The following is a 23,406-nucleotide window of genomic DNA, read 5'->3' as shown; positions in this document are numbered from 1 at the left end:
GGCTGTTTTTTCCCAGTATGTAAATGATTCTAATACTTTTTGCTGTACAACTTTTGGAGTCTCTCTGCTAAATTATGTTCCAGTTTCTTAGCTTGGGATTCAAGTCATAAATATACTAGGTCTGTCTTACCTTTCAATGCTTTTATTTGTTCCTTTTGAACATGGCTGCATTTTACCTTTCTGTCTACCTGCCCGCCATTCTTGCTACCCCTCCTTCCTTTTTCCACTCTCATCTTTTTCCCACTTTCCAGTCTGTAAATCCTACCTATCCTTTTATTTTTTATTTTTATTTTTTAAATTACAAGATCTCATTCTGTTACTTAGGCAGGAGTGCGGTGGCACAATCATAGTTGACTGCAGCTTCGAATTTCTGGGCCCAAATGACCCTCCCATCTCAGCCTCCCAAGTAGCTGGGAATACAGGTGCGCAATACTGTGCCCGGCTAGTTTTTTTTTTTTTTTTGAGACAGAGTTTCGCTCTTGTTGCCCAGGCTGGAGTGCAATGGTGCGATCTCGGCTCACTGCAACCTCTGCCTCCCAGGTTCAAGTGATTCTCCTGTCTCAGCCTCTCCAGTAGCTGGGATTATAGTTGCATGCCCCCATGCTCAGCTAATTTTTGTGTTTTTAGTAGAGGTGGGGTTTCATCATAGTGGTCAGGTTGGCCTTGAACTCCTGACCTCAGGTGATCTGCCTGCCTCGGCCTCCCAAAGTGCTAGGATTATAGGTGTGAGCCACTGTGCCCAGCCTAGTTTTTTTTTCTTTTTTTTTGGAGATGGAGTCTCGCTCTGTTGCCCAGCCTGGAGTGAAGTGGTGTGATCTCAGCTCACTGCACCTTCTGCCTCCTGGGTTCAAGTGATTCTCCTGCCTCAGCCTCCCAAGTAGCTGGGACTACAGGCGCATGCCACCACCCCTGGCTAAGTTTTTATATTTTAGTAGAGATGGGGTTTCACCGTGTTACCCAGCTGGTCTCGAATTCCTGAGCTCAGGCAATCCGCCTGCCTCGGCCTCCCAAAGTGCTAGGATTACAGGTGTGAGCCACCATGCCCAGCCATTCCCGGCTAGTTTTTGTAGATACTGGGGTCTCGCTGTGTTGCCTAGGCTGGTCTCGAACCCATGGGCTCAAGTGATCCTCCCATTACAGCCTCCCAAAGTGCTGGGATTACAGGCATGGGCCATTGTGCTCTGCCCTGTCCTCCTTTTTGAAGTCTCTCTCTCTCTGTCTTTACTTTTATACTTATTTTTTCTCTTTTGTCGTGTCTTTGTCCTTGTCTTTTTTGACGGAGTCTTACTCTGTTAAACAGGCTGGATTGTAGTGGCACAGTTCTAGCTCACTGCAGCCTTGAACTCCTGGGGTCAAGTGATCCTCTAGCTCAAGTGATCCTCCTACTTCAGCCTCTGAGCAGCTGGGACTCTATGTGTGCACCACCACGCCTGGCTCCTTTGCCCATTTTTGTTTGTTTGTTTTTTGGAGACAGAGTCTTACTCTTTTGCCTAGGCTGGAGTGCAGTGGCATGATCTTGGCTCACTGCAACCTCCACCTTCTGGGTTCAGGCGATTCTCCTGCCTCAGCCTCCTGAGTAGCTGAGACTACAGGCGTGCGCCGCCATGCCTGGCTAAGTTTTGTGTTTTTAGTAGAGACGGGATTTTGCCATGTTGGCCAGGCTGGTCTTGAACTCCTGACCTCAGGTGATCCACCCGCGTTGGCCTCCCAAAGTGCTGGGATTATAGATAGGAGCCACCATGGCAGGCCTCCTTTGCCCATTTTGAAATTGAGTTGTTTTCTTTTCTTTTTATTAACAGGTACCCCCCCCCCCCGCCCCCCACACACAGAGTCTTGCTTGTCGCCTCAGGCTGGAGTGCAGTGGCGCGATCTTGGCTCACTGCAACCTCCGCCTCCTGGGTTCAAGCAATTCTCCTGCCTCAGCCTCCTGAGTAGCTGGGATTACAGGTGCCCGCCACCATGCCTGGCTTATTTTTGTATATTTAGTAGAGATGGGGTTTTGCCATGTTGACCAGGTGGGTCTTGAACTCCAGACCTGGAGTTCTGCCTGCCTTGGACTCCCAAAGTGCTGGGAATACAGGCATGAGCCACTGCGCCCTGGCCTTAACTATGTATTTTTTACATCTGCACAGTGTTTTGGAAAAAGTGTCAACGAAAGAATGAAAAGATGGGGGCCGAATTTGCTTTAAAAAAAAAAAATTAAAAAAAAAAAAAGGGCATTGAAAAAAGTTTCAGTGGTGTTGGGAGGGCCTTGGAACAAGGAATGAATGGAAGATGAGGGAGTGGAGGGAGGCAATGTATGGACTCTTTCTACAAACCAGGCTGTTGAAGGAGAGAGGGCTAACAGGAAATGAAGTGCAGGGGGAAGTTTTTTGAAGATAGGAGAAAGAGGACAACTTTTATATATTTCATTTCATTTGATTCCTTATAAATTTGTAAGGAAGATAGAGCTTGTATTATTTCAGTGAAGTTGAAAATAGAGTACAGAAAAATTAAGATACAGCACCCCAAAACCGAGAACTTCTGACATAATACACTGTTGGAAATATTTATTTCAGAGTGAAGAAAATATTGGAAGTTAGGCTTGTTAATTGGTCTGCATGGTTCATAGTTACTCTTTCTTATTAACTATTTAAGGAACATGAGACTAGGAAGTTAAATACCCAGGTATATGCAGATATATATCTAGAATTGGTACCAAAGTAAATACAGGCATACCTTGGAGATACTGTAGGTTCCATTATAGACTACCACAATAAAGTGAATATCACCATAAAGCAAGGCACACAAATATTTTGGTTTACCAGTGCATGTAAATATTATGTTTATATTCTACTGCAGTCTATTAAATGTTCAGTAGCGTTATATTTAAAAAACCAATGTGCATACTTTAACTTAAAAATACTTTATTGCTAAAAAATGCTACTGATCATCTGAGCTTTCAGTAAATGGTAAGATTTTTTGCCGATAGAGGATGTTGGTGGCTGCTGACTGATCTCAGCAGTGATTGCTGAAGGTTGGGGTGCCTCTGGCAGTTTATTACAATAAGACAGCAGTGAAGTTTGCTACATTGATTGCCTCTTTCTTTCCTGAAAGATTTCTCTGTAGCACTTGATGCTGTTTGATAGCATTTTTTACCCAAAAGTAGAACTTTTTTTTCAAAATTGGAGTCAGTCAGCTCAAACCCTGCCACTGCTTTAACAGCTAAGGTTATATAGTATTCTAAATCCTTTGTTGTCATTCAACAATGTTCACAGCCTCTTCACCAGGAGTAGATTCCATCTTTAAGAAACCACTTTCTTGGCTCATCTGTAAGGAACAACTCCTAATCTGTTCAAGTTTTATCATGAGATTGCAGCAATTGAGTCACATCTTCAGGCTCCACTTCTAATTCTCCTGCTGTTTCCACTACATCTGCAAAGACTTCCTCCACTTGAGTCTTGAACCCCTCAAAGTCATCCATGAGAGTTGGAATCAACTTCTTCCAAACACCTGTTCATGTTGATATTTTGACTTCCTCTCATGAATTATGAACGTTCTTAATGACATCTATATCTGTGGTGGTGAATCCTTTCCAGAAGGTTTTCAGTTTACTTTGCCCAAATCTACTACAGGAATCACTTTTTTTTTTTTTTTTTGGGGACGGAGTCTTGCTTTGTCGCCCTGGCTGGAGTGCAGTGGTGTGATCTTGGTTTACTGCAACCTCTGCCTCCCGGTTCAAGTGATTCTCCTGACTCAGCCCCCCAAGTATCTGGGACTACAGGTGCGTGCCATCACACCCGGCTAATTTTTGTATTTTTAGTAGAGATGGGGTTTTGCCATGTTGGCCAGGGTGTTCTCGAACTCCTGGCTTCAAGTGATCCGCCTGCCTTGGCGTCCCAGAGTGCTGGGATTACAGGCATGAGCCCCCATGCCTGGCTGAAATGTATTTCTTAAACAGTAAGACTTAAAAATTGAAATTACTCATTGATACATGGGCTGCAGGATAGACGTTGTATTGTACTGGCAGGCATGAAAGTAACATTCTTCTTTCTGAATATATCCATCAAAGCCCTTGAATGACCTGGTCCATTGTTAGTGCTAATATTTTGAAAGGAATGTTTTTTCCTTAGCAGTAGGTCTTGACAGTGGACTGAAAATATTCAGTAAGCCAACCTCTAAAGAGATGTGCTGTCATCCAGGAGACTGTTGTTCCATATGTAGACAGCAAGCAGATTAGATATAGCATAATTCTTAAGAGCTCTAGGACTTTTTGAGTGGCAAATGAGCATTAGCTTCAACGTCAAGTTACCAGCTGCATTAGCCCCTAACAAGAGAGTCAGTTTTTATTAATTAATTAATTAATTATTTATTTATTTTTAAAAGAGACAAAGAGTCTTGCCTTGTTGCCCAGGCTGGCCTTGAACTCCTGGGCTCAAGCGATTCTCTTACCTTGGCCTCTCAAAGTGCTGGGATAACAGGTGTGGCCCCAGCCTGACCTTTGAAGCGAGGCATTGATTTTCCCTCTCTAGCTGTGAAAGTCCTAGATGGCATCTTCTTCTAATGGAAGGCTCTTTTGTCTACATAAAACACCTTGTTTAGTATAGCCACCTCCAGCAATGATCTTAGATAGATATTCTGGATAACTTGCTACAGCTTCCATGTCAGCACTTGCTGCTTCACTTTCCACTTTTATGTTATGACAAGAGCATTTTTCCTCATGAACCAACCTCTATTTGCTTCCAGTTTTTCTTCTGCAGTTTTCTCACCTCTCTCAGCCTTCAGAGAATTAAAGAAAGTTAGAGCCTTGCTGTGGATTAGGCTTTTTGCTTAAGGGAATGTTGTGGCTGGTTTGATCTTCCATATGGACCACTAAAACTTTTTTCATATTAGCAATAAGATTGTTTCATGTTCACTGACATAGCGCTTTTAATTTTATTCAAGAATTTTTCTTTTTCTTTTTTTTTTTTAATAAAGAAAAGAAGTTTAATTGGCTCACAGTTATGCAGATTGTACAGGAAGAATGGCTGAGGAGGCCTCAGGAAACTTACAATCATGGCAGAAGGTGAAGGGGAAGCAGGCACATCCTACATGGCTGGAGAAGGAGGAAGAGAGACAGAAGGGAAAGGTGAAGGTGCTACACACTTTTTTTTTTTTTTTTAAGTATTTATTGATCATTCTTGGGTGTTTCTCGGAGAGGGGGATATGGCAGGGTCATAGGATAATAGTGGAGAGAAGGTCAGCAGATAAACACATGAACAAAGGTCTCTGGTTTTCCTAGGCAGAGGTCCCTGCGGCCTTCTGCAGTGTTTGTGTCCCTGGGTACTTGAGATTAGGGAGTGGTGATGACTCTTAAAGAGCATGCTGCCTTCAAGCATCTGTTTAACAAAGCACATCTTGCACCGCCCTTAATCCATTTAACCCTGAGTTGACACAGCACATGTTTCAGAGAGCAGGGGGCTGGGGGAAAGGCCATAGATCAACAGCATCCCAAGGCAGAAGAATTTCTCTTAGTCAGAACAAAATGGAGTCTCCTATGCCCACCTCTTTCTACACAGACACAGTAACAATCTGATCTCTCCTTCCTTTCCCCACACTTCCCCCCCTTCTTTTCAACAAAACCGCCATCGTCCTCATGGCCCGCTCCCGATGATCGCTGTCTCTTCGGAGCTGTTGGTTACACCTCCCAGACAGGGTGCTCCTCACTTCCCAGATGGGGCAGCTGGGCAGAGGCGCTCCTCACATCCCAGACGGGGCGGCCGGGCAGAGGCGCTCCTCACATCCCAGACGATGGGTGGCCGGGTAGAGGTGCTCCTCACATCCCAGACAGGGGGGCCAGGCAGAGGCGCTCCTCACATCCCAGACGATGGGTGGCCGAGTAGAGGTGCTCCTCACCTCCCAGATGGGGCGGCCGGGCAGAGGCGCTCTTCACTTCCCAGACGGGGCGGCCGGGCAGAGGTGCTCCTCACTTCCCAGACGGGGTGGCTGGGCAGAGGCGCTCCTCACTTCCTCCCAGACAGGGTGGCAGCCAGGCAGAGGCGCTCTTCACCTCCCAGACGGGGCGGCCGGACAGAGGTGCTCCTCACCTCCCAGACGATGGGCGGCCGGGCAGAGGCGCTCCTCACTTCCCCGATGGGGCGGCCGGGCAGAGGCGCTCCTCACTCCTCCCAGAAGGGGTGGCAGCCAGGCAGAGGCGCTCCTCACTTCCTGGATGGGGCGGCCGGGCAGAGACGCTCCTCACCTCCCAGATGGGGTGGCTGGGCAGAGGTGCTCCTCACTTCCTCCCAGATGGGGTGGCAGCCAGGCAGAGAGGCGCTCCTCACCTCCCAGACGGGGAGGCCGGGCAGAGGCGCTCCTCACCTCCCAGACGGGGAGGCCGGGCAGAGGCGCTCCTCACCTCCCAGACGGGGCGGCCGGGCAGAGGCGCTCCTCACCTCCCAGACGGGGAGGCTGGGCAGAGGCGCTCCTCACCTCCCAGACGGGGCGGCCGGGCAGAGGCGCTCCTCACTTCCTCCCAGATGGGGTGGCAGCCAGGCATAGGTGCTCCTCACTTCCTCCCAGATGGGGTGGCAGCCAGGCAGAGGCGCTCCTCACCTCCCAGACGGGGCGGCCGGGCAGAGGTGCTCCTCACTTCCCAGATGGGGCGGCCGGGCAGAGACGCTCCTCACTTCCCAGACGGGGCAGCCGGGCAGAGACACTCCTCACTTCCTCCCAGACGGGGTGGCAGCCAGGCAGAGGTGCTCCTTACTTCCCAGACGGGGCGGTTGGGCAGAGGCGCTCCTCACTTCCCAGACGGGGCGGCTGGGCAGAGGCGCTCCTCACCTCCCAGATGATGGGCGGCCGGGCAGAGGCGCTCCTCACCTCCCAGACGGGGCGGCCGGGCAGAGGCGCTCCTCACCTCCCAGATGGGGCGGCCGGGCAGAGGCGCTCCTCACCTCCCAGACGGGGTGGCCGGGCAGAGGCGCTCCTCACTTCCCAGACGGGGTGGCTGGGCAGAGGCGCTCCTCACTTCCTCCCAGACCGGGTGGCAGCCAGGCAGAGGCGCTCCTCACTTCCCAGACGGGGCGGCCGGGCAGAGGCGCTCCTCACCTCCCAGACGGAGTGGCCGGGCAGAGGTGCTCCTCACTTCCCAGACGGGGCGGCCGGGCAGAGGCGCTCCTCACTTCCCAGACGGGGTGGCTGGGCAGAGGCGCTCCTCACTTCCTCCCAGATGGGGTGGCGGCCTGGCAGAGGCGCTCCTCACCTCCCAGACGGGGCGGCCGGGCAGAGGCGCTCCTCACCTCCCAGACGGGGCGGCCGGGCAGAGGCGCTCCTCACTTCCTCCCAGACGGGGTGGCGGCCTGTCAGAGGCGCTCCTCACCTCCCAGACGGGGCGGCCAGGCAGAGGCGCTCCTCTTCTCCCCGACGGGGCGGCCGGGCAGAGGTGTTCCTCACTTCCCAGGTGGGGCAGCTGGGCAGAAGCGCTCCTCACTTTCCAGACGGGGCGGCCAGGTAGAGGCACTCCTCACTTCCCAGACGGGGCGGCTGGGCAGAGGCGCTACTCACTTCCTCCCAGATGGGGTGGTGGCCGGGTAGAGGCGCTCCTTACCTCCCAGACGGGGCGGTCGGGCAGAGGTGCTCCTTACTTCCCAGACGGGGCGGCCGGGCAGAGGTGCTCCTCACATCCCAGACAATGGGCAGCCGGGCAGAGACGCTCCTCACTTCCTATACGGGATGGCGGCCGGGCAGAGGCGCTCCTCACTTCCCAGACGGGGCGGCCGGGCAGAGGGGCTCCTCACATTCCAGACGATGGGCGGCCAGGCAGAGACGCTCCTCACTTCCTAGACTGGGTGGCGGCGGGGCAGAGGCTGTAATCTTAGCACTTTAGGAGGCCAAGGCAGGCGGCTGGGAGGTGGAGGTTGTAGCGAGCCGAGATCACGCCACTGCACTCCAGCCTGAGCAACATTGAGCATTGAGTGAGCGAGACTCAGTCTGCAATCCCAGCACCTCGGGAGGCCGAGGTGGGCAGATCACTCCAGGCCAGGAGCTGGAGACCAGCCGGGTCAACACAGGGAAACCCCGTCTCCACCAAAAACACAAAAATCAGTCAGGCGTGGCGGCGCGCGCCTGCAATCCCAGGCACTGGGCAGGCTGAGGCAGGAGAATCACAGGAGCCCGAGGCAGGGAGGTTGCAGTGAGCCGAGATCACGGCAGTACAGTCAAGCTTCGGCAACAGAGGGAGACCAAAAAAAGAAGTAGAGGGAGACCGAAGAAAGGGGAGGGAGGGAGAGGGGGAGGGGGGAGGGAGAGGGGGAGGGGGGAGGGAGAGGGGGAGGGGGGAGAGGGGGAGGGGGGAGGGAGGGGGGAGGGGGGAGAGGGAGAGTGGGGAGAGGGAGAGGGAATTTTTCATTTACATTCACAATTGGCTGAGTGGTAAAAGAGGCCTAGCTTTTTAGGCCTTTCTCACTCTTTGATATGCCTTCCCCACTAAGATTAATCATTTGTAGCTTTTCAGTTAAAGTGAGAGGCACGTGACTTTTCCTTTCCCTGAATTGTTTGAGGCCATTGTAGGATTAGGGTTAGCTAATTGGCCTAATTTTAATATGGTTGTGTCTTAGGGAAACGGGAGGCCTGAAAAGAGGGAGAAAGAAAGATAGGGAATGGCTAATTGGTGGAGCAGTCAGAACACACATTATATGTTAGCCATCTTATGTGGGCGTGGTTCATGGTGTTCCAAAACAATTGCAATAGTAACATCAAAGATAGCATGGTAGCTCACTCCTGGAATCCCAGCACTTTGGGAGGCCAAGGCAAGAGGATCACTTGAGTTTGAGACTAGCTTGAGCAACATGGTGACACCCCCTCTCTATAAAAAATAAATCAGCCAGGTGTGGTGGTACATGCCTGTTGTCCCACCTGCTGATGAGGCTGAGCACTTGAGTCCGGAAGGTTGAGGCTGCAGTGAGCTGTGATTGTGCCACTGCACTCCAGCCTGGGTGACAGAACAAGACCCTTTCTCAACCAAAGGAGAAAAAAAATATATCACTGATCATAGATCACTGTCACAGATATAATAATAATGAAAAAGTTCAAAATACTTTGAGGATTACTAAAACGTAACACAGAGACACAAAGTGAGTGCATGCTGCTGGAAAATGGTGTCCGTAGATTTGTTCAGGCTGGGTACGGTGGCTCACACCTGTAATCCCAGCACTTTGGGAGGCCGAGGTGGGTGGATCACCTGAGGTCAGGAGTTTGAGACCAGCCTGGCCAGCATGGTGAAACCCTGTCTCTACTAAAAATACAAAAATTAGCTGGACGTGGTTGTGGGCGCCTATAATCCCAGCTACTTGGGAGACTGAGGCAGAAGAATTGCTTGAACCTGGGAGATGAAGGTTTCATTGAGCCGAGATCATCCCACTGCACCCCAGCCTGGGCGACAGAGCAAGACTCCGTCTCAAAAAAAAAAAGACTTGTTCAGTGCAGGGTTGACAAAAGCCTTTGCTATTTAAAAAAAAACTCGCTGGGTGCAGTGGCTTACGCCTGTAATTCCAGCACTTTGGGAGGCCGAGGTGGGCAGATCACCTGAGGTCACGAGTTTGAGACCAGCCTAGCCAGCATGGTGAAACCCTGTCTCTACTAAAAATAAAAAATTAGCTGGGTGTGGTGGCACGTGCCTGTAGTCTCAGCTACTCGTGAGGCTGAGGCAGGAGAACCGCTTGAACCTGGGAGGCGGAGGTTGCAGTAAGCCGAGGTTGTGCCACTGCACTCCAGTTTGGGCAGCAGAGTGAGACTTCGTCCCCAAACAAACAAACAAACAACTTATTATCTGTGACGTGATATGTCTGTAAGCAAAATGGATATTCCTCTTAATGTTTGACATTATTTTTTAATCAGGGACTTCTGAAAAATTGATGTTGCATGGATTTTTTTCCTTGTGTTTTTCTCTTCAATTTTTTTTTTTTTTTTTTTGAGACAGAGTCTCCCTGTGTCACTCAGGCTAGAGTACAATGCTGCAATCTCGGCTCACTGCAAGCTCCGCCTCCTGGGTTCAAGCCACCCCAAGTAGCTGGGATTACAGGAGTGTGCCACCATGCCTGGCTAATTTTTGTATTTTTAGTAGGGACAGAGTTTCACCATATTGGCCAGGCTGGTCTGGAACTCCTGACCTTAAGTGATCCACCCACCTTGGCTTCCCAAAGTGCTGGGATTACAGGCATGAGCCAGCATGCCCGGCCTGATTGTTCAGTTTACATTCCTACTAGTGTCGATTTTCCCATAACCTGACTAGCAGAGTGTGTTATCACTCTTTGCTAATTTGGTATCTGAAATGATACTCTTTGCTTTCATTTCCATTTCTAAAATTGTTTAGTTGAATATCTCATGTGTTTAGAGACTTTCACTCTTTCAGTTGTTGGACTGTATTTGTTATTTTTCTATTGAGAATTTGTTTTTCCCATTCACTCATTTTAAAAATTATTATTTTTAAAATTTCTTTTCAATTTTTATTTTATTAATTATTATTATTATTACTATTTTTTGAGACAGAGTCTTGCTCTTTTGCCCAGTCTGGAGTGCAATGGTGCAATCTCGGGTCACTGCAACCTCCACTTGCCAGGTTCAAGCGATTCTTGTGCCTCAGCCTCCTGAGTAGCTGGTACTACAGGCATGTGCCACCACACCTGGCTAATTTTTGTATTTTTAGTAGAGACCTCGGGGTTTCACCATATTGGTCAGGCTCGTCTTGAACTCCTGGCCTCAAGTGATCTGCCCGCTTTGGCCTCTCAAAGTGCTGGGATTTTAGGCTTGAGCTACTGGGCCTGACCAGGAGTTTTCATTTTTCGTATCATTGTTCGATTTCCCTGATTACTTGGTAAAGTTGAGCACTTTATCTTATTCTATAGGTTGATTAATTGTGTCTGAATTTCTTATTCAAAAATGAATTTGTTGTTCATATCCTTTGTCCCTTTTTTAAAAAAATTAGGTTTGCGTCTCAAGATACTTTATTCTTCCTTTATGTTGATAAGTAGTTTTATATTACTTATTAAAGTTATTCCTAGTAACTTTTTTGTTGTTGATATCTTTCTATTACAGTAGAATAGATTATTTCTGTTTCTTCAGTATGCTGTATAGAAAAGCTATTGATGTTTATATGTTACTGTGTTGATCTGAGAATCTTAAAGAACTCTTTTAACATTTCAGTTGATAAACTTGTATTTTCTAAGTAGACATTGGTGATATTTTCTGCTAATTATGACACTTTAGCCTGTTCCTTTATGGTATTAGAGTGTCTTATTTCTTATCACTTAGCTTAATGACACAACATCCAGTATTAAGTGGCTTTGTTTTAAAGTTTGATTCCCTGTGAAATTTTATTATTTTGTTCAGTGGCAGACAGAACTAACTTGCTTTTCAGAATTGTTAGGCTGTTATCTCAATATTTGTTATTGAATCCATATTTTTGTCCTGAGTTATACAACCATCTACTCATTCAACAAAACATATATTGAGTGCCTGTGTTTCATCTGGTGCTGTTAGGTGTTGGGGGTGCAGCAGTGAATAGAACAAATTTTTAGTCTTCATGGAGTATACAGTTAAAGAGACAGAGTAATAAATTTTTTTTTGATACATAGTCATTTGGATTTACAGATGCGGAACCCATGGACACAGAAGACTTACTGCATTTATATCTGATTTTTTTCTGCATTTGTTGAGATGATCATTTTTCTTTGATTTGTAAATATGACAACCATATTAACAGATTTTCCCTTTTGATTTCTTTGTGAATTTTCTAGCTTTCTTCCTATGTCATTGATTTCTAATTTCATACCATTGTTGTTAGAAAGATACTTGAAATGATTTCATTCTTCTTGAATTTGTTAAAACTTGTTTTGTGGCCCAACATATGATCTATCCTGGAGAATATTCTCTGTTTGCTTAAGAAGAATGTATATTCAGCTGCTGTTGGCTAGAATGTTCTATATGTGTCTGTTAGGTCCATTTAGTCTGTAATGTTCAAGTCTGTGTTTCCTTATTAATTTTTGTCTGGATTATTTATCCATTGTTGAAAGTGGGGTATTTAAGTTCCCCACTATTACGGTATTGCTATTTCCCCCTTTAGTTCTGTTGATAGTGCTTTATATATTTAGGTGCTCCAAATTGGGGCATGTATATATATTTATAAATGTTACATTCTCTTGATGAATTGACCTCTGATCTCTGGTAACACTTTTTGACTCAAAGTCTATTTTATCTTATATAAGGATCCTCTGCTGTCTTTGGTTAACATGTGTGTGGAATATCTTTTTCCATCTCTTCACTTTCGGCCTCAGTCCTTTAAAGCTAAAGAGAGTCTCTTGTAGGCAGCATATAGGTGGATCTTGTTTTTAAAAATCCACTTGGCTGGGTGCAGTGGCTCACGCTTGTATTCCCAGCACTTTGGGAGGCCGAGGTGGGTAGATCACCTGAGGTCAGGAGTTTGAAACCAGCCTGACCGACATGGTGAAACCTCATCTCTACTAAAAATACAAAAATTAGCCAGGTGTGGTGGCGGGTGCCTGTAATCCCAGTTACTCAGGAGGCTGAGGCAGGTGAATCGCTTGAACCCAGGAGGCGGAGGTTGCAGTGAGCTGAGATCACGCCATCGCAGTCCAGTCTGGGCGACAGAGTGAGACTCCATCTTAAACAAACAAAAATCCATTCAATCTGTGTCTTCTTATTGGAGAGCTTAATTCTTTTCATTTAAAATAATTATTGATAGGTAAGGAGTTACTACTGCCATTTTGTCAATTTTTCTGACTCTTGTAGTTTCTTTGTTCCAATCTTCCTCTCTAGCTGTCTTCCTTTGTGATTTGATGATTTTTTGGTAGTGATGCACTTTTGATTTTCTGTTTTATGTATCCTGTAGGCAGCATATCATTGGATCTTGTTTTTAAAAATCCACTCGGCCAGGCACAGTGGCTCACATCTGTAATACCAGCACTTAGGGAGGCCAAGGCAGGTGGATCACCTGAGGTCAGGAGTTCGAGACCAGCATGGCCAATATGGTGAAATTCTCTCTCTACTAAAAATACAAAAATTAGCCAGGCGTGGTGGCGTGTGTCTGTAGTCCCAGCTATTCAGGTGGCTGAGGTGGGAGAATTGCTTGAACCTGGGAGGCGGAGGTTCCAGTGAGCTGAGATCATGCCTCTGCACTCCAGCCTGGGCAACAGAGTGAGACTCCATCTCAAAAAAAATAAAATGAAATGAAAAAATAAGAAAAAAATCACTCAGCCAATCAGTGTCTTCTGGAGTATTTAATTTATTTCCATTTAAAGTAATTATTGATAGGTAAGGAGATGCTACTGCCATTTTGTCAATTTTTCTGACTCTTGTAAGTTTGTTTGTTTCAGTCTTCCTCTCTTGCTGTCTTCCTTTGTGATTTGATGATTTTTTTGATAGTGATATGCTTTGGTTCTTTTCTGTTTTATGTATCTACTACGGCCTTTTCTTTATGGTTACCATAAAGCTTACATAAAACATCTTATAGTGTTAATAGTGTATTTTAAGCTGACAACCTCAACAGTATACCACAACTTTACATTTAATGTCTCCTTTCACATTTTGTATTATTGATTTCATAATGTGTATCTTTTATATATCATGTATCCATTACCAAATTGTTTATGTATAGTTAATATTTAATACTTTTGTCTCTTTACATTTATACTAGACTTAAATCTGATTTAGGTACCACCATTACAGTATTGGAGTATTCTGAATTTGAATATATTGTTATCTTTATAGTGAGTTTTATTCTTTAATATGTTTTTATGTTTTTAGAGTTCTTTTGTTTCAATTTGAAGAACTTTCTTTAGCATTTCTTGTAAGGCAGGTCTAATGGTGGTGACCTCCCACATTTTTTTCTGTAAGGGGTCACATAGTAAACATTTTAGGCTTTGCTGGCAATATGCTGTCTGTTGTAACTGCTGATATCTGCTATTGTAGCATGAAAGCAGATGTAGACTGTATGTAAACAAATATACATGGCTATGTTCCGATAAAATTATTACAAAGACCAAGTACAGGACTGGATTTGGCCTCTGGACCGTAGTTTGCTGACCAGTGATTTAGACTTCTAACATGGTAGATTACATTGATGGATTTTTTGAATATTGAACAAGTGTAGCATTCCTGGGATAAACCCCACATGGTGTGGTATATTACTCTTTTTATGTTCCTGAGTTTGATTTGCTAATATATTCTTGATGATTTTTGTGTTTATGTTCACTTTGGAAATTGGTCTTTAGTTTTGCTTCTTTGTACTGTCTTTGCCTGATTTTGGCTTTAGGATAATGCTGACCTCATTAAATGAGTGGAGAAATGTTGTTCCCTCCTCTGTTTTCTGGAAGGGATTCTGTAGAGTTGGTGTTACCTCATCTTAAAATGTTGGTTAGAAATTAGTTAGTGAAAGCATCTGGGCCTGGAGATTGTTATTTCAGAAAATTTCATACTATAAATTCAATTTCCTTAATAGTTACAGAGCTGTTCAGGTTACATATTTTATCTTGGGTGAGTTTTGGTAGTTTGTCATTTCCTATGAATTGGTCCATTTCATTTAAAGATATCAAACTTATATATGTGGAGTTGTTCATACTGCTCTTTTATTGTCTTTTTTTTTTTGGAGACGGAGTCTCGCTCTGTTGCCCAGGCTGGAGTACAGTCTTGCGATCTCGGCTCACTGCAAGCTCTGCCTCCAGGGTTCACGCCATTCTCCAGCCTCAGCCTCCTGAGTAGCTGGGACTACAGGTGCCCACTACCACACCCGGCTAATTTTTTGGTATTTTTAGTAGAGACGGGGTTTCACCGTGTTAGCCAGGATGGTCTTGATCTCCTGACCTCATGATCTGCCCACTGGGATTACAGGCATGAGCCATAGCACCCAACCTTATTGTCATTTTAATGTCTGTGGGGTCTATAGTGAAATCCCCTCTTTCATTCCTGTTTTAGTTCATTTTCTATTGCTATAACAAAATACCCGAGAGTTGGTAATTTATAAAGGAAAAAGATTTATTTGGTTTATGGTTCTGGAGGCTGAGAAATCTAAGATGGGTTGCCGCATGTGGTGAGGGCTTTGTGCTATGTCATAACATGGCAGAGAAGTGCGAGGGGAAGCACATGTTTGCAAAGTGAGGCCAAACATGAGAGGCATCCTCACTTTATAACAACCGACTCTTGTGGGTTCACTCCTCCAAGAGTGAGAACTCCTTTGAGAACGACATTAATCCCTCTTAACAACCTAATCACCCCTTAAAGGTACCACCTCTCAACACTGCTACATTGCAGACCAAGCTTCAACATGAGATTTGGTGAGGGCAAATGGTATTCAAACCATAGTATTTTTTTGTGTGTGTTTGTTTTGCTAGAAGCTTGTCAATTTTATTGATCTTTACAATCAGATTTTGATTTGACTTTTAAAAAAGTTGTGGTAGAATATACACAAAATATAATTTGCCATCTTAACTGTTTTTTTTTTTTTTGGAGACAGGGCCTCACTCTGTTGCCCAGGCTGGAGTGCGGTGGTGTGATCTTGGTTCACTGCAGTCTCTGCTTCCCGGGTTCAAGTGAGTCTCCTGCCTCAGCCTCCCAAGTAACTGGGATTACAGGCACGTGCCATCATGCCCGGCCAACTTTTGTATTTTTAGTAGAGACAGGATTTCGCCATGTTGGCCAGGCTGGTCTCCAACTCCTGACCTCAAATGATCTGCCTGTCTTGGCCTTCCAAAGTGCTGGGATTACAGGTGTGAGCCACTGCTCCTGGCCCCTTTTTTTTTTTTTTTTTTAAACCTTCCAGAGTCCTTTTATTTTGGAATATCCTGTAAACAATCAAACCACCAGAACATGATTGTACAACAGTAAAATGTTCTCCTGCATTAAACTGAAGATATCTGTTTAATAAAAAAAAGAAAAAGAAAATGTAGGAAAGGTACTTAGAGCTGTTACTTTCTAAGTACACAACACCCTAGACAATTCAAGGCATCTTAATCTCCATCAAGAACAACAACAAAAAAATAATTTTTGTCATGCTGTTAAATCCATCATTATGTATGAAACTGATGCATATTGGTCAAACGGATCCAACAAACACTGATATCCAAGCTGGCATATTGGCAACTAATACGTAACTGGTGGTCAATAGAGAGTTTAAAAGATCTTCCCTTTCTTCTTGTTCTTTTCCAAGGTTCTCGAAGAGTTCTGTTGTAAAATATGTTGTTGAGCTTCCCAGTTTGCTTTCTCATCCTCAAACTGACGACGTTTTTCCTCTGATTCTTTGTGCTGTGCTTCCAAATTCTTTTTCATTAGCTCATGGCGCCACTGGAGCTCAGCTTCAGAGTCCTTTAGTTTTTGAACTTTTAATTTGACCTTCATCTCAAACACCTGCTCCATCTCCAGCTCTCTCTTCTTCATTTTAGTTGCATACTCCCTTCTTTCTTCTTCCATTTGTGCCAGAGGGCTCTTAGTCAGCTGCCCTTTATTCTTGTTGTTATCAACTCCATTATAAGGCACAGCTGCCAGTTTTCTGCTTCTGTAGTTCTCATAGTGGACATTATTAGTAACATCTTTCAAGTCCTGCGTGTGTGTTTTTATCAGCATATTTCTTAGAATTGTAAAATCACAATGTTCACCGTTTTCAACTTCAGCAGCACCCCAAGGATACTGCCTTCCTCTGACCCTTTTGCCATTAACTTCAATGATAGTATTACTACCTACCACAGCAAGAGGTAAACAGTCCTTTACCTTTTTAGCAAGTTTATTTTCTTCTTCATCATCTATTTCTGGAAATTCATATATTTTATGTTCTTGGATTTCTTTCATTATCTGTTTTTTAAATTGTTGGCATTCCTCTGGTGTAAGTGTGTCTGCTTTGGCAATAAGTCGGATGATAATCACTTTTTCATGAGAACGCTTCATAAACTCAATATCCAATGGTTTAAGTCCATGTCCTGAAGGAGCAATGAAGTATAGACAACACTGCACCCTGCTATCAGGCATCTGACGTCTGTTCACTCGTGATTCTGCATTTAGGTAGTCCTCAGATTTACTATCAATGTAATCGATAACAGGCTGCCAGCAATTACTATTATCCACTACATCTCCAAATCCTGGGGTGTCAACTATTGTGAGCAGCAACTGAACACCACCTTCTTTGATTAAAACTTTAGATTGTCCACCTGTATAGTCTTTTTAATTCTATGAGAAGGACCTGGATACTCTGGAGAATACAAAGCTGTGAGGAATAATGAGTTGATTAATGTCGACTTTCCCAATCCAGGTTCGCCTCTCTGGGTAAGGTGGCTCACACCTGTAATCCCAGAACTTTGGGAGGCCGAGGTGGGTAGATTGTTTGAGCTCAGGAGTTCCAGACCAACCTGCGAAATAAGGCGAGACCCTGTCTCACTTTGTATGCTGGTGCCAGCTGGGGGTGCCCCCGGTAGGTGCTCCCTGGGGTGTCTGCTTCAGGGCTTCTGCGAAGGTGCAGGGAAGGGCTCCTCCAGCTGGGAAACTTGGAATAGTTGGCAGCTGCTTTGAACGTCGGTTCCTTCTTCTCTGATGACCGTGCTGTCAACATCAAAACACACTGCATCTGCTGAGTAGAAAAGCTTCCTCAGCTCTGAGTGGGAGACCAATCTTGGAAGAATTTTCCTCGTTTCTCCAGTGCTAGATTTCTAGGAGACCACACTCTTCTCTTCCTGTTCCTTCCCTGGATAAAAATGCAGCACAGAGTTCTGACTACAGATTTCTTCAAGAAAGACCTGTGGATTCCGCAAGAGCAAGAGCCCAGGCTCAGGTGAGGCAAGTGTGCGGCCGGGGCTGCAGCTGGCCCTGGCCATTGAGGAGCTTCTGCGCGACCTTACGATCGTGCCCGCCAGGCGCCGGCCCGTTGGCTCGCAGCGCCGGCTCGCGCCGCGTCTGGCCCTTGCTGCTTCCGGCCCTGCAGGCCAGGAAGTTGTCAAGCTCCTCCATAGCTTATGGGCGGCGGCGGCCGGGCCGAAGCCTGCGGACACGGAAGGGTTGCAGCTCAGCGGCCGGTTACATCCCGCCGGCCGTCTGTGGCCACCCAACCCCTTAACTATTTTTAAGTGTACATTTTAGTGATGTGAGATACATTCACAATGTAGACACTATCCATTTTCATAGCTTTTTTTTTTATCTTGTTAAACTCATACTTTATAGCCATTAAACAATAACTCCCAGTTTCTCCCTTCTCTCAGCCTCTGGCAACCACCGTTCCACTTTCTGTCTCTGATTTTAACTACTCTTAGTACCTTATATAAGTGGAATCATCCACTATTTTTTTTTCTTTGTGACTGGTTTAATTCACTTAGGAGATTGTTGTCAAGGTTCATTTATGTTGTAGTATCGCATATGTCAGAAATTCTTCCTTTTTAAGGCTGCATAGTATTCCACCATAGACGTACCGCCAATGTGGTATGTCTGTACCACATTTTACTTAACTGTTAAATATGTTTTATTTATTGTGAATAATGCTGCTGTGAACATGGGTGTATAAATATCTCTTTGGAGACTCTGCTTCTGATTCTTTTTGGTGTATACCCAGAAGTGGAATTTGTGGATCATATGGTAATTCTATTTTTAACTTTTTGAGAAACTGCCATACTGTTTTCCAGGGTGCATATCATCTTATGTTCCCTACACCTGTGCACTAGTGTTTCGGTTTCTCCACGTCCTTGCCAACATTTGTTATTCTGTTTTTTATTTTTCACAGTAGCCATCCTAATGGGTGTGAGGTGATATATCTTAGTTTTGATTTTTCATTTTTCTAATAGTCATCGTGAGCATCTTTTTATGTGCTTTTGGTCATTTGTATAACTTCTTTGGAAAATGTCTATGGAAGTTCTCTGCTCATTTTTGAGTTGGGTTGTTTTTGTCAAGTGTTCCTCCCACCTCATCCTCCGGAGTACCCAGGACTACAGGCACATGCCACTATGCCCCGATAATAGAATCTATTTTAGACCTAATTATATTCTGTCTACATGAAAGACAATTGAAATAAAATGACATAAAGAGAAAGATAAAACATGCAAACACTAATCAAAATTAAGCTGGAGTGGCTATGTTAATATCAGACAAAGCACACTTCAAAACAAAACACTAGGCCAGGAGGCTAATGCCTGTAATCCCAGCCCTATGGGAAACCAAGGTGGGAGGATCGCTTGAGAGCAGGAATTCAAGACCTTCCTGAGCAACATAGTGAGACTCCATCTCAAAAGAAGAAAAGAAAAAGGAGGAAGTTTTTAGTTAACTGTTTGTTTGTTTGTTTGAGACAGGGTCTCACTCTGCCACCCAGGCTGGAGTGCAGCGGTGCGATTTCTGTTCACTGCAACCTCCACCTCCCTAGTTGGAGCAATTCTCCTGCCTCAGCCTCCAGAGTAGCTGGGATTACAGGTGCCTGCTACCATTCCTGGCTGATTTTTGTATTTTTAGTAGTGACAGGGTTTCACCATCTTGGCCAGGCTGGTCTCGAACTCGACCTCAGGTGATCCGCCTGCCTTGGCTTCCCAAAGTGCTGGGATTACAGGCCACTGCACCCAGCCTACTGTTGTTTTTGAAGGATACTTTTTTTTGCTGCATGTTTTGTTCAGTGTTTATAGGGGTTTTTCCTTTAATTTTCTCCTTAATACTTTAAATATGTTTTTTACTGTCTTCTGGCTTACATAGTTTCAGACGAGAAGACTGCAGTCATTTTTACTTTATTCCCTCTTTAAGCAATGTGTATTTTCTTTTGCTACTTTTAATATTTTCTCTTTATTAATCTTTTTCAGCAATTTGACTATAAAGTACCTTACTGGTACGTGTGTGTGTGTGTCTGTCTGTCTGTCTGTTTCGGATTTTGTTGTGCTTGGATCTGTGGGTTTATAATCATACAGCTTTTAAAATTTACAGCTAATTATTTCACTAAACAATGTTTTTGTTCCTATCCCTTTAACCCCAACCTCACACATATTAGGTAGGTTGCTATTATTCCACAGGGCACTGTAGCTGTGTTGTCATTTTTCATACTGTTCTTTATTTTGAATAGATTTTTTTTTTGTTATGTCTTTAGGGATAGTGATCTTTTGTCATTTCTAATCACATGTTAACTTTTCAATGTGAAATTTGCATTTTTTTCTTTTCTTTTTTTTTTTTTTTTTGGGAGACGGAGTCTTGCTGTGTCACCCAGGCTGGAGTGCAGTGGCGTGATCTCGGCTCACTGCAGTCTCTGCCTCCTGGGTTCACACCATTCTCCTGCCTCAGCCTCCCAAATAGCTAGGACTACAGGTGCCCGCCACCACGCGCCCGGCTAATTTTTTGTATTTTTAGTAGAGACGGGGTTTCACCGTGTTAGCCAGGATGGTCTCGATCTCCTGACCTAGTGATCCGCCCGCCTCGGCCTCCCAAAGTGCTGGGATTAGAGGCGTGAGCCACCACACCCGGCCTGAAATTTGCATTTGATGTTGTCTTTTGATGTTACCTTTGAGTTCCATGTTATTTTTAATATCTTCTGTTTCTCTCATATTCATGTTTTCTTTACATTCTTGTGCATATGAGGCATACTTATAATAGCTGGATTATTGGATTATGTCCTGTAGTTAAGTTGTGAATCATTATTGTTTGGTTGAGACTTATTTATTTTTTCATACAGAGTCACTCTCAGGATAAGTTGAGACTTATTTGTCAGCTCTTTTAGGGATGGTCTAGAGTAGCATTTGTTCTGTGGCTCATTTAGTCCTGCTCCTAAAGGTGTGTCTCACTCTGGTCTCTACTGAATGTGTTACACAGTCATTGAGGTCTTGCCACTCTGGCTAGAGACAATATAGTTGACTAGAGACAACACAGTTGATTCGCAGCTTTCTGTGAGCTCTGGGAATTGTTCTTCTGTAATTGCTCTCTCCCTGGAAGTTGTTCTTGTTCAGTCTTCTGGGATTTCACATCACACATGTGCAGATTGGTATTCAGTTGGAACTCAAGGGTATCCCTGTGCAGATTTCTGGAGCTCTTGCTCTGAATACCTCTCTTCTCTTGGGTACTCTGTCCCACAAATTCTAGTCTTCTTGAGCCACCTGAACCTATGATTTCTGTCTTCTCATTTCACTTCTCATTTTGGTTTCCTCTCTCTGTGTGGTAGTTTCTAAATTAACGCCAGGTAGAAAGCCTGTGCCATGGCAGGGGTCGCCATGTTTCTTTCCCTTTATTCCCTTTGCTGTACCTGTTGCCCAGTGTCTGATAATAAGGTTGTTTCTTATATTTGTCTGGTTTCCTAGTTGTTTGGGCTGGAGGGTAATTTTGACCTTACTCCCATGTGGCTTTATGTAGAAGTCTCCTGTGTTACTTTAGGAACTCAAGTTGGTTTCAGATTCTGAGATTAATATGGAACATAAAGTTTTGGTAGAAAATTTTCTCAAATAAAGTTAGTTGTATTCTTTTACTTCAAATTTCTTGGTAATAAAGTGAAGTGAAGAACACTGAAATGAAAGGGTTAAGAGACAAGAAAAAGAGGGGAATGAAGAAAACCCAAAGAAGGATTAAAATAAATAATCTTCATGTTGTCATTTGTAATTAGACTTCAAACTTTAATTAAAAACTGAAACTGGAAATATCTGACTCAATATGGAAATATAAAACATGTATCTATTTTGCTGTTTAAATATGAAAGTTGGCAACTGATAGGGTTTTGAAGAGTATGACCATTATCTTTGCGTTCAGAATATGGTGTTTGATTAGTCAGAAAAGTCACATGGCAGAAGCCAATGAGCAGCAATAAGAAGGACACCAATGAAATAAAAGAAATTTGAAAATGACATGATGTCAATAAGTTGGTCCACCTCCCAGAAGGAAAGGAATTCTGATGAATTGATCAACGTAAAAAGCATGTCTTCCTAGTGCCAAAACCAAGAATAGAAATCAGAAGAAAAATTTGAAAAGCAAAAATTAAAATCAAAATTATTTTTTAAGGAGTAAGTAGGGCAATGCAGATAACTGATATGTTGATAGAGATTATAAACTAGACAGAATGAGCTTGAAATAAAGCCAGTTGTGCCAAAACAAACAACAGCATAGACAGTGATGGTCAAGATAGTGGAGAAAAAACTCAAAGTAGAGCAAAACATGGGTCTGAGAGATTAAGTTAAAAAGTCAGCTAAACCATACGATTTCCAATTTCTTTAAAAATGGATGTTTATGATTATGAAAAATCACAAAGGAAAGATGAAAAGTAAACTCTGCCTCCATAATAGCATGTGAATTATTTTCTCATTCTCTATTTTCGTTGAAGCAGCCATGTTAGGATTGTTTCGAGGATTTCTAGTCTCCCAGTCCCTAGTTCTTGTATTGGTCTACAGGTTTCTAAACAAAAAGTGATCCTATTAAAAAAAAATTCTTAGACCTCATGCCTTCTTACCCCCTACCGCTGACTCTGCCCCAGCCACCGTATATCCTTCTTGTCCCTCTAACCCCCTTCACTTGCTCTCATCTCAAGAATTTTGCATTTGCTGTTCCTTCTACTGCAATGCTTTTCTCCCAGATATCTGTGTGGTTTGCTTCATCTTCAGTTCTGTGCTGAAGTGGCTCCTTACAAAATTTTATTTTAAAACATTTATTTTATAAATCTGTTATTTAAAATAGCTAGTCCCTTTTTCTTTGCTTTCTTTTGTTGGATGTTATATGTGTAATACTTGTTTACTGTTGTCTGTTCTCACTAGAATGTAGTTTTGTGAAGGGAGGGATTTTGTTTTATTTATTTCTGTATCCACTGTGTTTGAACAGAGTCAGACACAAAGGAAGATTGATGGAGTAATCTAGTAATGCTTGCTCAATGTGTTGTCCAAATACTCGTTTAAAATGCTTCAAACTATAATGTTTCATCTATCAGTTTCTGAGAGTGGGATGTTAATATCTCTCTAATGATTAGTTACCAATTTCTCTTTGTTCTGTAAATGTTTGCTTTATATAATCTGAAGTTCTCATGTTATCCAAGTAAATTAATTTTATCATTATGACAGTTTAAGCCATTTATGTTTACTGTGAAAATTCGTATTTATATTTACCTTTTTGTTATTTTCTATGTACCATTTGTTTTCATTCCTTTTCTGCCTGCTGTTGGATTGATCAAATTTTCTCATCCCTTCTTTCCACTTTATTTTAATGTTTTCCGTCAAATTTAAAAACAACTACTTAATAAATTCTTTTTTTTGAGACGGAGTTTCTCTCTTGTTGCTCAGGCTGGAGTGCAATGGTGCGATCTCAGCTCACCGCAGCCTCTGCCTCCCGGGTTCACACCATTCTCCTGCCTCAGCCTCCCGAGTAGCTGGGACTACAGGCGCCCGCTACCATGCCCGGCTAATTTTTTTGTATATTTTTAGTAGAGATGGGGTTTCACCTTGTTAGCCAGGATGGTCTCAATCTCCTGAC

General features: G+C 44.1%; 2 protein-coding genes across 22 annotated transcripts in view; one reads left to right on the top strand and one right to left on the bottom strand.

Annotated features, from left to right (window-relative positions):
• KMT2C (lysine methyltransferase 2C) overlaps positions 1-23,406 on the top strand; it is a 303,468-nt gene that overhangs the window by 54,302 nt on the left and 225,760 nt on the right. The window lies entirely within an intron of this gene.
• LOC129040791 (septin-7-like) lies at positions 16,060-19,702 on the bottom strand. Its single transcript, XM_054495619.2, is given in 4 exon segments — positions 16,060-17,165; positions 17,168-17,366; positions 17,853-18,045; positions 19,674-19,702. Coding segments are annotated over 4 exon segments (1,446 nt in total). The 3' UTR covers positions 16,060-16,140.

The sequence above is a fragment of the Pongo pygmaeus genome, chromosome 6 (genome assembly GCF_028885625.2).
Source record: "Pongo pygmaeus isolate AG05252 chromosome 6, NHGRI_mPonPyg2-v2.0_pri, whole genome shotgun sequence".
Taxonomy (NCBI): Eukaryota; Metazoa; Chordata; class Mammalia; order Primates; family Hominidae; genus Pongo; species Pongo pygmaeus.
Note: the sequence above shows the minus strand (reverse complement) of the source record. Positions and strands in the feature narration are given on the sequence as shown.